The sequence below is a fragment of the Anser brachyrhynchus genome (genome assembly GCF_964034855.1).
Source record: "Anser brachyrhynchus genome assembly, chromosome: 2".
Classification (NCBI taxonomy): Eukaryota; Metazoa; Chordata; class Aves; order Anseriformes; family Anatidae; genus Anser; species Anser brachyrhynchus.
This window is the reverse complement of record NC_137695.1, coordinates 18,075,706-18,091,103: the sequence shown is the minus strand read 5'-3', so window position 1 is coordinate 18,091,103 and position 15,398 is coordinate 18,075,706. Positions and strand designations below refer to the sequence as shown.

At 41.8% G+C, this 15,398-nt stretch overlaps 1 protein-coding gene across 17 annotated transcripts in view; it reads right to left on the bottom strand.

Moving 5' to 3' along the window:
* Window positions 1-317: 317 nt before the first annotated feature.
* The window catches only part of ABI1 (abl interactor 1), an 80,351-nt gene continuing 65,270 nt past the window's right edge, over window positions 318-15,398 (bottom strand). For 3 of the 17 annotated variants that reach the window (XM_080583326.1, XM_080583324.1, XM_080583333.1), the window contains 6 exons: window positions 13,603-13,703; window positions 12,350-12,430; window positions 10,515-10,691; window positions 7,543-7,629; window positions 3,128-3,313; window positions 318-1,381 (listed from right to left, as the gene is read on the bottom strand). In XM_080583326.1, the coding sequence (XP_080439452.1) occupies window positions 1,206-1,381; window positions 3,128-3,313; window positions 7,543-7,629; window positions 10,515-10,691; window positions 12,350-12,430; window positions 13,603-13,703 (808 nt within the window). In that variant the 3' untranslated portion in view covers window positions 318-1,205. The remainder of the gene's footprint in view (window positions 1,382-3,127; window positions 3,314-7,542; window positions 7,630-10,514; window positions 10,692-12,349; window positions 12,431-13,602; window positions 13,704-15,398) is intronic. The other 14 variants (XM_080583330.1, XM_080583331.1, XM_080583332.1 and 11 more) reach the window with 7 other exon arrangements.

Here is a 15,398-nt window from a genome sequence, read left to right as displayed (position 1 = left end):
ATTTCAGCCAAAGAATTTGTAGACCAGAGAAGTCTCACCTCTAACCACCTCTGCTTGTTAGCCCTTAATGCAAACGGCTAAGTGCCGTGCTCCATTCCCTGTTAAAAGAAGCCACATCCTGTTGTGGTTGTTTCCCCTGTGTCACATCTTGAGAGCAGCCTCGCCCTCTGCTCAGCTGGGCACAAAACCAAGTCCAGATACAGTTTCTACTGAGACATGTCAGTTACAGATAATGTCCGAATTACTGCATCTTGGTAACTAGATTCAACCAAGAATCCTTGCTAAAATTTATTTTGGAAGAAAAGAACTTTTAGGAGTTTGTATAATGGGTAATTCAGGTTTCATATCTAATTTATTTGCCCTCTGTCAGTGATAAAGTCATGTTACAAACATTTGCTTTTTAGTACATTGCCTGGGATAACAGAGCCATGGTTTTGCTACGTTAGCATTCCAAACTTCTTTGCCAAGCCAACCAACAAAGTAATGGACAAGACCTTTGGTTCACTTATATATTTATGAATGGAAAAAGTCATAATGTAAATTTACTTATTAAAAAAACTTGGGTACAAATTACACATACATAAGACCACCCATTTTTTGATTCACATGGACACCTTAGACCCAAACAACTCATAATAGACTTTAGTGAGAATACTCCAGGTAAAGATTACAACAATTGGAAGCATCTTGGATTTTTAAAAAAGTATATTTCAATACATAAGTTTGTATGCATGCTTTAAACAAATATAGTTCAAGAATGAGCAAAGAGTCTAAACAAAAAGTAATATGACCAGCACTAACATTAAACTTCTCATCCAGATTTTAATATGTTAGTCTAACGTAGTGTTAGTTACCATGCTGTACTGAAAAATGTAATGGCACAATCTGAATCATGGTTCATTAAATATTATACCCTACTTCCCCAGAATATTTAGGCTGGTCATAAAATTAACAATGCATAAGTAAATAAGTATAACCAGTTATAGACAGTTGCTTGTTTTACAAATTGCCATCAGGTTAAGACATACTGTCTCCAGAGACTTAGAGAGATGGACATTCAATCATACCATTAAAACAGTATGGCCTGAAGAAATGGGCACGTTTTCTGAAAGTATATTAAGACAATTCTGTTATCTTTTAGTTACCCCTTGTAAATAATCATGGTATGACTGAATACAAGACCCAACTTTGAAAAGCAAAGGATTTTAATCGGCATAGTGCATGATTGATTCGACATAATTCCCAGGAAACAAGCCAGTTACTCGATTGCAAACTCCTTCATACCAGCCGTCATCGTTCTTCTTTATCACATAAATGATTGCACCCTCCATAAACGACAGCTCATCGTCTTTGTCCTTTGTATAGTCATATATAGCAACAACTGTGGATTGAACAGAGGAAAAGTTTAGCATCACGTTAACAGCACCAGTATGAAATTCTTTTAAAGTACAATTGTATTTTGAAAAGACCAGTTTGCCATCCTGGGGCTTTCCATTCCGCATTCACAGGGTTTTCCTGATCGACATCAAGTACAGAAAGTGAAATTTCCCTTTTCTTGCAGTACTGGCTACCAGTAAGTGGGTGGTGACTGCACTGAATACTCAGTAAACCTTTTGGTGGGGAGAGGTACAGTTGGCTGGGACACAGCAGAACAGTGCATATGGACTCTTAAAAAATGAACTATGGAATAGCTGGTCCACTACGGTGGCAGTAATTTCTGCTCAGACTACCTCAAAAGCATACAGACCCCTGCATAGGGATCTCTTGATTAGGAAAGCCTAAAAAAAACACCAGTCTATAAAAAAGGACCTACAGGAAATTTTTTTACACAATGGCCCCCTACAACTGTGTAGTGAGTGCTGCAATGTGTGATTTTGTAAACTTAGCTGCTTAAGGCCCCTCTACAGAGGTGAATGATTTCCTGCCTTTTCTACAGAGTTTCTAAGCGATGGTAAGTTTTGGCATTTCTTCTAAACGGCTGCGATGAGTGCAAGTGTTGAAGTTACTGTAGGAAAAGGTGCAAGTGAATTTACAGCAACATCCCCTATTGTATGGTACCTGCCTGGTAAATACACTACTCTTACCAACCTCCCACTTACTGTGTGTAATCAAAAAACGCAAAGATCTCCCTAAGGAAAGGCAATGTCACCACCTCTAGTACTGGAATTAAAAAATACCACCACAAATACACAAACTGTGGACATCACAGCCGCACCCTCTAAAACAGTTAATAGGAATTTACGCAGTCGGTTATATAGATCCCAAGAACCTACTACTACACATGTAGGTAAAATAATCTTCTCGGAAACAAAATCTTCTCAGAAACCCGATGCCTTAATGCCTAGCAAATAACAATGCAGTGTGTCAGTTATTTTCACCCCATGAGGACGCCCTGCACGGAGCCCAGCCAGCGGGGAAGGTGGAGCAGAGGAGTTCTGTCGCTGCTGCTGTGACAGGTATCCCAGACATCCCCTTTCGTACGCTCTGCAGAACCAGCCAGGTCCTGAGAAAGCTTGTGACACTGCTGTTGACAAGCTGGTCACTGTCCTAACACAGACGGCTCTATAGGCAGGAAATCAGTACCTCAATTATTCATGGGATGAAGCATCTACTGTAGGAGTTTGTGTCTCAGCATAGTGACAGACCGCTGATCTACTCACTGGAAGTCCCCATGGAAGCCTCACTACATTTTATAGCAAAACGTCCGCTGACTCGCTCTGGCTAGCTTGGTTTGATAGGACAGAGACTTCCTGGACTTCCTGGCATTTCTGCAACACTTTCTAGATGATTGCCCAGCAATCCTGAGGTAGCTTCAGACACAATCCAGCAGCTCAGCAAAGATAAAAAAAAATGAAAAGCCATCCGATTCACATCTGCTTCTCATAACTGTTTTTTTTTTAATCCCTTCATTCTAGAATGCTTGAAGGTATTTTATAATCCTTCTAAAGAAGGATTATATTTTATCACATCAGGTGTAGCCACTGACAAACTACAGAAAGAATGGCTAGAGTTCCAACTTAGCAGGGAAAATGGTTGTTTTCACCAGACCCAAGCTAAGTCCTTCATCCTCTTCAGATACCATTAATCCTCCAGCACTGCAGTAACACGGAGTTGCCACACTTCTTACCTTTCTCTATATAGTTTTTAGGTGCCCAGGCAGGATCTCCGTCCGCGTAGGGATCGCTGTACTGCACAACAGCAGCCTCCTCGTCCTCGTAATCCACAGGAGGTGGGGGCGGAGGAGGAGGAGAGTCATCGAACATCGGCATCTCGTCGGGGGGCGGTGGGGGGGGAGGAGTCGGGCTATCAGCAACTGGAAACGTTGGGAAATCGTTTTTTTTTTAAATCAAAACCAGCGTGCAGGCACAAACCAACCTGAGGCTGTAAGACTGTAAATAAAAGGGGTGGGGACGACGACACACACAGCATGCACTATGATCCCATGCACTGATTAGAAACAGAGGCTTCGTATTAAAAGCTACGACATACAACTATGTTTGTTATTAGTGGTCAAATCTAGGTATAAATGCTACTAGAGTCGAAGCACATGCTGCAGGGCGTAAGCTGACCACCAGCAGAGAGGAAAGCTTCCTGCCCCGACGTCCCCGCGCCGAGGGCTAGCGGCAGCAGTTAGCTATGGGAGGACTCCGAGCGGCACCCTCTGAGCCAGGCAGCAACAGGCCTCTGGACTGCACCAGCAGCTCAATTTTTAAACAAATCCTTTGCCTAGACAAACATTTTCATTTGTTTCCAAACACTACTGCCTTGGATTCCTTTTCTCTCAGAGCTAGCCTTAAGGGAGCAAAAAGATCTGGTGCAGATCACAAAACAGGGAAGAGACCAGAGTTTGAGATCTAACCAGGTAAGAGAAAGCCAAGTAATCCTTCTGCAGAAGGAGAGCTTTGAACAGATCCTTATCTTCCAGACTAGCTTGTGCACATCCACGATTCATCTAACAGATGGAAAACTACAACAGGCAGCTGCTGTTCTGGGGGGAAAAGTGCTCAAGGAATGAAGTGTGTAATCTAAAATGTCAAATCCCTGCCCTGAGATTCTCCAATCAGCACAATTACAACTTGCTTTGGGAAAGGGAAAAAGGAGAAAGGCATTATGGTACAAAGCACTCTTCAAATTAGCTCATCAAATTAATTTTCAGTTCACAGCAGCTGGCAGCAAAAGAGAGAGAGAGAGAACTCAGATGCAAGCCATCAAGTCATTCCTCTCACTGCTCACCAACTGCAGTCCGCTACACATCAGCCTAGGTGTAAGCACTACGAAACCAGAACTTATCGAGAAGTTACTGTTATTAAACGTGGCTTTTTATACAGGAATTACAAGCAATTTGGGAGCCTGCACACTGAACACAGACATGGGTTGAAAACCCCTGCTCTAGAAAGTTTGACTGAGGGAGCAGGGCACGTGCTCCAAAGGCTGGGCGCGTGCTCCCGAACGCGATGCTCATTTTAGGGAAGCTACGCTGAACTGCACGGAACGAACACCACAGTGAAGCTCCAGCTACTGCTAGTTACAGCGGCATTGAAAATTACGACGAGGGTTTGTTTGCTTTAATGCTCTTTATTCCTGCCTGGCCGCTGCTCCAGCAGTGACTAACCTCTGGGCTTCAGCCACGTGCCTCTGATGAGGGGTTTGAGCTCCGCTGCCACCTCCCAGCTGTGTCAGATGGGCCGTGCAGGTACAGGGGAAGCCAAATCCCCTGCTGCAGGGGCCAGGAGCTGCCGGGGCAGCAGCCATGGCAGCCCTGGCACCCAGCCTGCGCTGTACCCCCTTGGGGAGCTGCTGCTCTTCTTCACCTGCGGGCCCAGCTCCTCTGCAACGTGACCAGCTGGGCCACACAGCCCACAGCTCTGCATCAGCAGGCTGCCTGCCACTGTGTCAGGGATCCCTGGGCCATACAGAAGCCCATTTGTGTCGCCTGGAGACAGACTAACAAAGTCTCCGGCCAGCTGAACGCCGTGTCTCGCCTGCGTTACTGAGCAGCACTCCCAGGCAGGCTTCATTAATCCACCGCAGACACATGACAACACGATTTATAAACGGACTGGGTCTGTGCAGTCTTCTCGGCACATCTTTCACAAAATGTATTTCTACCCTTAATTTTCATCTGCAGCCAGGAAAAAATAGTATTGAGGCAACGCTCCTTTGAGATGCTGAGAAATCCTTACCTTAATAAATGCAAAAAGTTTTATTTATTCAACAATGAGTTGCTTATTTGAAAAGGACAAAAAAGGGGAGGAAATGCAAGCGTGAAAGTGCCAGCACAGATAGACCCTAACCGAGATGCAGTGCTGAAACTGCGTGCTTCATGGGAAACATTTACAACAATTCAACTTCACATTAAAACAAGGGGAGAAAATGGAACAGAAAATTAGACAAGTACCACCCTATGGACATATCCCTACCTCCGGGACTTTAACCTAGACGTTTCCTGGCTCTGAGCTTAAAACAGGCAGAACCTAGAATAGCACTAATTTTCCTAGGAGGTGGAAGAAAAAAAGAAAAGAAAAAAAAAAAAAAAAAAAAAACAGAAAAACACTCTAGATGAGAAAGGGTAACCGGACCAGTATTTATACAGCTCCAAATTGAAACATCTTCTCTTGTGTGTTCACATTCCTGTTCTTTAAGTGGGTACCAGCAGAGCCCTCTTTAAAGGACTGGGTGACAGTGACAGTGCAGCAGTCTACATCCGATCAGAGGTCTCAGGGCATACCAGAAAACCTCTCTGAAGAAGGAGATACCCACAGGTTGGGCACAGGGCGCAGGAAAAAAAAGAATAGGCCTGGCATATTTCGTAATCCATCTGCCCTAGAAGAAATCTGAAAGACTTCCACGTAGCAGGGGATGTTGCTTTCCAAACCCACAGATCTTCACGATAAGGAAGTAACATTTTCCCATAAAAGACAAGCCCACCCACGCGTCTCCGTAACTCCACTCCATGTAGACATTTGGTAGAAAATGAGGCAGATGAAGCACACAAGACCAAAACTCAACCACAACGGCCTCTACAGCCAGTTTTGCTGAGTGCATGCGTGGACTGCCACATGCACTCCTACCTCCAAAATGCAGCTCAAAGCCATACTCATTAGATAACTTTAAAACCCAAGGGACTATTAAAGAAGGAAAATAAACAGAACAATTCCTAGACCAGATTTCAAGCTTCAGCTATTTTTGCTGCAATCTCATTCCCAAGTCAGCTTTATTTCTTGTTGTGACACACACAAGTAAGCCTGTCCCTTTCACCTCGGCTCTCCCAAGTGCTGTGTTATCTCCACGAGGACGGTACTTGGAACAATTCAGAAGCAGGTGCCAATTTTCTCAAGTTTATCTGCAAGTGAAGACTTTCTGTAACCTTCATCTTTAGGAGGTCTACCCCTATGCCTGGCATTTTGGAAGGGTTTGTCAACACATTTTTGTGGCATGCTATTCTACAACAACACGATTCTTAGCATTTACCTGGCATAACACCAAAACATTTTCGTTCTGAATGGGAACCATAGAGATGCCTCCTATCTCTAGGGGAATGCTCAGAACATGAGCACTTAAAAGCTCGTACGGGAAGCTGGACAGCAGCACTGATCAGATCTGAGGGCCCCTAAGTACACGCTGGAGCATCACTACGTAGTTAAGAGCCTCCGAGGTTCCAGCAGACTTTGCTACGGTTCCCAAACACTTTAAGAAATGTTTTATATTCATTATTTATGTTTTATATTCATTTCACGCCCTATCTACATTCTATTCACTCTGTTGTTTACTAAACTAAAATTCTCCTACGACAGCGATGTCCCTGCAGCAGGAGCATGACTTTACCCCTGTGCTAGCATTCGGGACAGGAGCAGTCACCTGAAATGAATCAAGCAAAAACAGTAAAAGCAGAGAGACCAGTGGAAAACACCTTGCAGCACAGATCATAGCCGGGAGGCATCTCCTTCACAAACCTAACTAGCAAAGCTATGCTGCAAGAAGCTCTGTAGGGAAACCTGGCTAGAGGACACAAAGAAATGGAGAATGAAAGGCTGACGGGAGGAGAAATACCTTAGGAGCTCCTTTGTAGTGGCATTAGATCATAAGACTGCACATTTTCAATTGACTGTGGAGGTTCCTAAAAACTGCTGGAGGATTAGAGCCAGGGGTAACGCAGTACATATTTTGACAGTCTACATAAGCCTTTCTAATAAAAACTAATCAATTATCCCTACTGAAGAAGCCTCAGGCAGGATGAATCAACATGAAATTAATATTTTTAATTAAGATACACTTCTATATTCAGACCAAGCAGATGCCACGTATTTCACGCTGTTTTTCTATAATAAATTTGCAGCTCAGATCTTAAATGGGTCAGTAATAATCATGCACGTTATAAAATATTGAAGAGTGTGCCCTTCAGCTCCAATAGCATATCGACACTAGAATGCAAGATGGTATTAGCTTCTGGAAAAGGAAACAAAAGAGAGTCTGACTTGCCAGCCATGCATGCTAGAAGAAAGTAGGCTCTACCCTTTAACAGCTCAGCTTGTCCAAACTTACTGTTTTCCTGCACCCTGGCCACGAAGCCTGTGAGAGGTATCTGTGGAGTCAACTGAGGCATAGGGGGAGGGGGTGGAGCAATAGAAACTGGTAGCAATGCACACAGCATATCGGGGGAAGTCAACGGACACAAGGGAAAAAGGAAAAAAAAAAAAAGAAACAAACAAAAGCAGCCGTCAGTAACGAGGACCACAAAAAACGAAGTATGTAAAGAACAACAAGAACACACACACGGAAGAACCTTCTTCAAGCTTGTGTTTCCAACAAGGCTGAATTCGTGGCTAGCCAATTGAGGCTCACAAAGCAAAACGTGCCCGTGTCCATCTGAACAAAAAGCAGGGCGCAGGCTGCGTGTCGGGGAGCTGCGTGTGCCAAGGGGACCGCTCAGCCTCGCTTGGGCAGCATGCAACACGGGGCTTTCCATCATGCTGCTCATTGAGTAGTAGTTCTCTTTAAAAAGTGTGCTACCAGAAGAGGAGGTGATGCTGTAGAGGATGCTGGACTCCTCCTCTAACACAAGAGCAGGGAGCTACGCCAAAGGCAGCGAAGCAGCCCTGCCTCAGAGCAAAGACGACTGCTTTACAAAGGCAACGATGGTGTCATGTCGATGCTTCGTGTCCACACAGAGTGCACCTCCCATCATTTTGCTCTGCTCAGGCTTGCGAGGGGGGCAGTGGAAAAATGTGAAAAGGGACCTTGTTGCTTGTTGGTAGGAAAACGGGTGGGTTTAGAGCTGAATGGAGCTCTATTTTAAATTATCAGGTCTTCTCCGGTTAGAGGAGCTCAGCAACTTAAGAATCTGGCAAAGGCATGAACAGCTACCACTGGCTACACTGGTGCCCAGAGCTGCCCAGGAAGCACTCACAAGCTCATCTCCTGTGAAGTAGGGACCTCCTCAGCGAGAAATGAGGTGTGAAACACAGGCACCAGTGCTCAGAGATGCTGGGCTGACAGCTGAGGTGTTGCTCTTTCCTCACCAGGTAGGAGAGAGGCATGGTGGTAGCAGGACATGCCATGTAAAGTACCAGCTCTGGTGGGACATCTCCCAGTGAAGGAGGGGGGGGAGAACAAAGCAAACAAACCAAAAAAAAAAAAAAAAAAAAAACAGAAAAAGAAACAATAGAACATAACTCATTTGTTTATACCATGCCCCTTCTCAGGAGAATTTCTCTTACACTGAAATAGAGAAGTTCCTGTGAAGGTGGGAATTCAGCAGCATAATCCAGTTGGAATCAAATTTGAAAGAGGTTCTGTACTTCCAAGTAAGCAACAGTTTTAAATAAAGCCATAACTAAGATTAATGTTTGATGAATAAAAATGAAGCATTTAGTTCATTACAAAACCAATAATCAAATCAACTGTATGGGGGAAACAATCTATAAAAGAGGGACAACAAACAGGTTTCTCACAAAATTGAAGTAAACATCTAAGAAAAAACAGAATATTTGTTAGCATGAGAAGTAAAATCTTAAAGAAACATGGAACCTAGATTTAATGTCAAGACAGTAGCATTAAAAAAAATCACCAGTTACAGAAATGGAGAAAAATAGTTTAAAGTAGAAAAACACCCATCAAAATACTGTTCAAAAAAAATCTTGACAATCAGTATTTTGAAAACACCAGAGAGGCTAGACTAAGGAATAGCACCTGCATTTGAGCAAAAAATTGCTTTGGAAAAATACAACTGTTCAGAAACAGTGGTGTGCAGAGCATTCGAGGCAACTGAACTATTTCCAGGAGTAATGCCCTGTTTATTCAACAGAATACGACTGTTTGAACAGGAAGGAGTTTCTATTGCTATGGTGAATTAATTTCAGGGAACAGGAGTGTGGAGGAAAATGAAGGGTCAGCATGAGTCAGAGAGAGTAGCAGGAAAATTAGAATTGGGAAAAAAGCTAGATAGGTACTGTGCCTGCATACGAAAGTGCTTTTGGACAATGTAATACCTGCAAACCACTGAGAAAAGTCTACACCTCAGTGTCTCCAACATTCCGTAACTATTCGTTCCTTAAGAGTAAGTATACTAACAACCAGCACTTGTCTGTAGTGAGCTCTAGCCCGAACATCTACATTTTGTTTTAAAGAAACACCACTTTGAAGTTTAAGGAGTTGGCACACCACCAGAAGCCACTGGAGTACTATCACTCCTCTACGTATATTTGGTCAAAATTACCCTTGCTGGAGTTCTTCCTTGCTGGAAGCAGAAAGGCAGAAGTTCCTGATCTAAGCCTAGCTTTCCACCAAGATTCTATTATTCAATTCTAACCCTATTTTGCAGAGCTTTCTGCAGTCAACCTTGCTTGCCTTGCCAGGTGATTAGGCAGAAAGCTGATGACTAACACTAGCTCAGCTCCCCACTGCATCCCGCCCCTCATTCATCTCCATCTATACCACTTGTGTGGAAGCACAGAGGAGTTGTCTGCTGAAGAGAAAAGAGGCTGAACTCTTCTGTCCCTTCTTTAACAGTTAAGTTTAAAATGAAGAACAAAGGAGAAACTTGGAATCAGGAATAGGATTTGGGAATGAGACAGAGACAGGGAGAAACTATGTAATGGGAAAAGCTTGTTACAGGAGCGCTGCGCTCTGACAGCACTCTCTTGCCACTAGCCCAGTAGTGGAGGGAGTGTGCTACAAGCACATTAGGTCTCCTGAAAAAAAAATCTGGTTTTAGTTTATGTTCCCCAAGCACACCTGAAATACTAAGTATAATGTGCCTATAATTAGATAGGCAATCATAATAATTTCTTGCCATGAGTAACAGCAAACAACTCAGAGGGGAAAAACAGTGTAATTGCATACAGTGCAATCACTGTACAACTTAAAGAGGGTTTTTCTTGTTTGTTTTTCCTTCTATTTTAGGAAAGAAAGCAATAATCTTATTGATGCTCTTCACAAATGAGTTAAAATGCCATGCATGCTTTTACAATCATTTTGCTCAAAACAGTTCATGATTTCAGAGCTCAGAAGCTTACTTGAATTTTGAGAATAAAGAGGCCCGCCATTAACATGAGGTTGAGCAGAAAATGGGGCAGTCACAGAAGGATTCCGTCTGTATCCACCAGAAGATGCTGAAGAAGTGGTAGAGTTGTGTCGCGAGATTTGCCTGGTCATTGTGCCATACTGGGAACCAGGAGCTGAACCCGGAGCAGCTGAAAAGCATTAGCCAGAGGAACCGAGGAAAAGACTTAAGCAGAGCATTACTTGGGGCAGAACGCAGAAAATAGAAAAAGCCCAGAACATGGGAATCACTTGATTACAGACCACCAATAACTTAAGGCAGTACCAAGAGATTAATAGAAAACAAACATCCCTGTTATAATCAATAATGACAAAAAACGCACAGGACATAAAATAACATTGATATAAAGGGCATTTGAGAAATGCTGGGAGAACTACTTCGACAAACTGGGTGGGACTGGAAAGTTGAACCAGCTTCCAACTTGTAAGCATATCTCAATATTCTACATGCAATACCCTTTATTAAAAAGCGCACACAAAAAAATCCACATTCTGCTCAAAGCAAATGTTTTCCATTGTGAACCAGAACTTGTCTCCAATCTAGTATCAAAAATTGCTCTAACAAAGCAGTAAATTAAATGACATGAGCTTCAGACACTTGGCATGTTTGCCAATCATGTTTGCTAGTTGTGGTTTTGTACTCATAGAATTTATACTTCTACCAGATCAGAATCACCAGTGCAGGCTGACAGAAAGACATGTCACTTGCTCATCAAGATGAATGCCCATTTTTACCTTCCACATGCTTGCTGCACAAAATTCAAGGTTAATAAAAACAATTTAAATGCTCTTTTTGCATTAACCTCTGACAGATGAAAGACTCAAACCTTGCAAACTAATGAATCTTACACGTTGAGGTCACATGGATCAACGCACAACTTTGCAATGTTTAAGTGCAAAAATTGTTTTGCAGTAGAATGTTCTGTGCTTTTAAATGCATACGTATATATCTTATATAACCATATAAAAATATATACGGGAATGCATACACACACACACGTACACACACAAACTGTGTGTGACCAGAAGTTTGCAGTCCTGTAGTGCCATCCACAGTCACTTTCACTTAAACACTTCAGTAAGAGAAAGTGTAACAGGTTATGTGGGTCAAAGCCTCCAAAGCTCGTCTCTTAACAAGATCAACGAATTTTGCCATCAGCCTGTGATAGGAAAGGGGTGGTGGTGTCTGTCTTTTTATACTTACTACTTTTAAATCCATTCCTAACAGCTATATGTAATGTTTGAGGTAATTTTTCAAGAACTGTCAGCTTGTATCCTCAAGTCTTCCAGTTTGGCATCTGCCTGCTGCAGTACAGCATCAAACCCAAGCCACTGTGACAGACACTCCTGCTTTCCAGTCACCTTATTCCCACAAGATAGATCACATACATCGTACATCAGCTACCATTTTTTAAGTGAGAGTGCAACCGTACTGGCTTATTTTCAACTGCAAGAGTGATACAGCAGAATACCAATACTCAAGCTGATCTGGAATTATTACAGATCAGACTAATTAGATCTCAGCTTTATTAGGAACAGAGATTCCAAGCAACTAGCAACCTTTTCCCCATACCTTGTGCATTTACCTTCAGAGGCTTTAACCACAGGAAATTAGTGGAGATTAGATTGTTTAAAGAAAAAAAATAATCACCCCAGAATTGATTTGTGTACTAAAATCATATAGCACCCACTACAAATGAAAAAACAACTTCACTAAGTCCATTAGGAAGAGATGATTATTGATTATGCAGCACGACTGCAATCACTTCAGCATTGACACAAGTCTCACCTATCAGACTGCCCATCGGGAGAGGTGGTGGCAGTGGTGGTGCTGGCGGGGCTCCAGGAGGAGGAGGAACAGAAATGTGTGCTAATAAAATAGTTTATATTCCCAATTAGGCCATATATTAAAAAAGCAAATAAGAAAGCATGGGCACATGATAGGCTTCCCAAATAAATACGAAAATTCAACTTGAGTCAACTGGTAATAGCTCAGGCCCTGATCCTACACAGGGTTCTGTATCTGCAGATCTTTATTCCCATTGATTTCAATGGGATGACAGATGATAGTAAGATTCATGCCTATTTGTACCACTGCAGGATCAGAAACACCTGGGAAAAAGAAAGGAAAGCCTACGTGTGCATAAAAAAGTGAAGACTTGCAACCAAGGAACAACGATTTAAGAGGTGCAATAGCATAATTACATTGCACCAAAATTCTGCTATTGTCTTGTACAAATTAATTTTATGTGCTTACAAAGACACAAGTGTAAGCAAGTGTCAGAGTTGGTTTATTATCAAGATAATCCTGCAGTCTACTAGTAAAGAAGGATTCTACACAATCACACAATTCATCATTATTAAAAACAGGAGAACATGCATTTGGTGATGAGAGATCCTTTATGGCTCTCTTTTATTGCTGTCCTAGAGTATAACACTTGTTCTCCTGCCTCTCACAGTAATCTCCCTCATAGCTTAGAAACTTCAGACTGTAACAGAATAAATGACACTGGTGGATGAGTCTGAATTCTACCACTGGCAATTTTTTGTAGGTCATCTTCTGTATTTTATTTGAGGTGAAGACTTTTATTTAATTAAGAACACACACAGAAAATCATTGGCAGATGGTAAATTAGTAGACTATTTTGGAAAAAAAAGATTTCCCATCAAATATGTACTGACAGTTGCTGCTGCTTCTCAGGACACTCAGAAATGCCTACTTGTAGGCAAGGCCTTTGAAAATGTACTGAAGCTTTAAAAGGACATGCTCTTCCCCTTTAGTGTCTCCTGTCCCACGATTGTCTTGTCAATACATAGACAAAGGTGTTTCAGCCATCTGTTATTCCACGAGTGATTGTTCTGTAAGTACTTCTGGTAAAAAATTAAAACTTTAGATGTCCCTCAGCACTCGTAAGTGATTTCCTGACTATGACTGTGCTTCGGCACAGTTTGTCGTCCATTGTGTTCAGTAAAAATTCCCTCTGCAAACACATGACTGACATTACAGCCTTAAGTTAACGTGGGAAGAAGAGCCCCTCATACCTGGTCCAATGGTTGGCGGTGAAGGTGTAGGCACGGCAATGGGAATGCCAATACTGCTGCTTCCACTGTTCTCTCGACTGCCACTTCCTCCACTACTACCGCTACAAAACAGAGGAACATAAGTATTAGCACAGCATTCCTACAAAGGCCTATCAACAGTCACGTTCCTTGTGTGAACTATGCTGGCCTAACTCAATTACAGACTTGAAAAATCCACTTTAAAAAAAACCCTGTCTCCACCTACAATCTCATATAGCTAATCAAGTCAGGATGCATTACACTCCTAATAAATGGAATTAGCTAAGCTGATAAACATCACTACGCATAAAATGTCTAATTAAATGATTTCAGAAATAAAAAGGTAAGCAACCATACTAGTTCTAGGCAATGGAGTAACAACTGCAGGAATAGTTCAAGCGCCTTGTATTAATTAGAAGTATTAGGCTGGGGCTGGAAGAGTTCATGCCTCAACTGTAAATAATTTTTTAAAATTAGTTACACTATCAGCTGAAGGAATCTTTCCTCTGCTCAGAATAGAGCTTGAGAATAAGAACTTTTTAACTGAGATCAGCCATGATGAACCAAGCTGAGCAGACAGGAAATAATTTTATGTGTAGCCAATATACTTTTCCACATACACATACTTTTTACGTACAAAAAGTTTGTTTCTGAGATAGTCTGTAAGGTAACAGTACAGCCAGGTGGCAATTTGTCTCAGTACTGTTTATATGATATTCAAATTCATGGCCAGCAATAGAGGTTTGTACGGAACATACTTCTAGTGAACTACCGAATAATGTTTCTAACACATCTTTCAGAGGCCACATCATCTTTTTTCATTGAGGGAGACAAAAAGGAATCAATCAGGGCTCAGATGGAATCTCTTCTTATTCTTACCCATGAACATTCCTTAGGCCAAGGCTTGAATCTACACGGATTAAATGGATAATACAAAGAAAACGAAGTAGTCAATATGCCTTTAAGCCAAAACACCACTTTAACCCATTCATGCTAATTAAGGAGTACTCAGTGATTTTATAGTTTATTTAAAATTCCTGAGTAGCTACAAATCAATGCTGTCAAGAGTCAAGAACAAATCATTCAAATATATCTTAAGAAAATAACACTGTTACAAAAAGAAAACCAGTGATCTGAAATGGAAGCCAAGATAATTCCTTCAAAATCAGTGTTCTGTCTGCTGAAGACCTTGATCTTGTCACCATGGTTGCGGCTGAATTTCTAACTGCAGTGTACATAAAAAAAGATCTTGTGAGACAAGAGTAGGGAGCATTCACAGTAGCCAGCTAAACAGATTAACAAGATCTTCACTGCAACCAGATTTAGTTGTTACTTAATTCACGAATAGTACTTCATGAACAACTGTGTCCAAAATTCTCTCTCAACCCCTCAATTAGAGACCTCCTGTGTTTAATTGCCTACTGGGAGTTAAAAAATAAATAAATAGGGAAGAAGCTGTCTGAAAAAACTACTATCTTATTTTTAACTACACTGAACTCTTTTATCTGCTTTTTCCCTGCAGTTTGAAGCCTCTGATACAATCAAATTGAATAAACCAAACTTGCTCCAGAGACTTGGAGAAAAATCTAGCCTTGCAATTTGAGAAGAAATTTACATATTAAAAAAGAAAAGAACAAGGTACACATGAACACCTTTCTCATCCTGAAACACACTGCTCTTTCAAAGCCTTTAAGTACGTGGAAACAACTGGCTAATGCCAATACCTGCTAGTAAGTTTAATGTTCTACTTCTATCATGCTGGCACTGATTACAAGCAT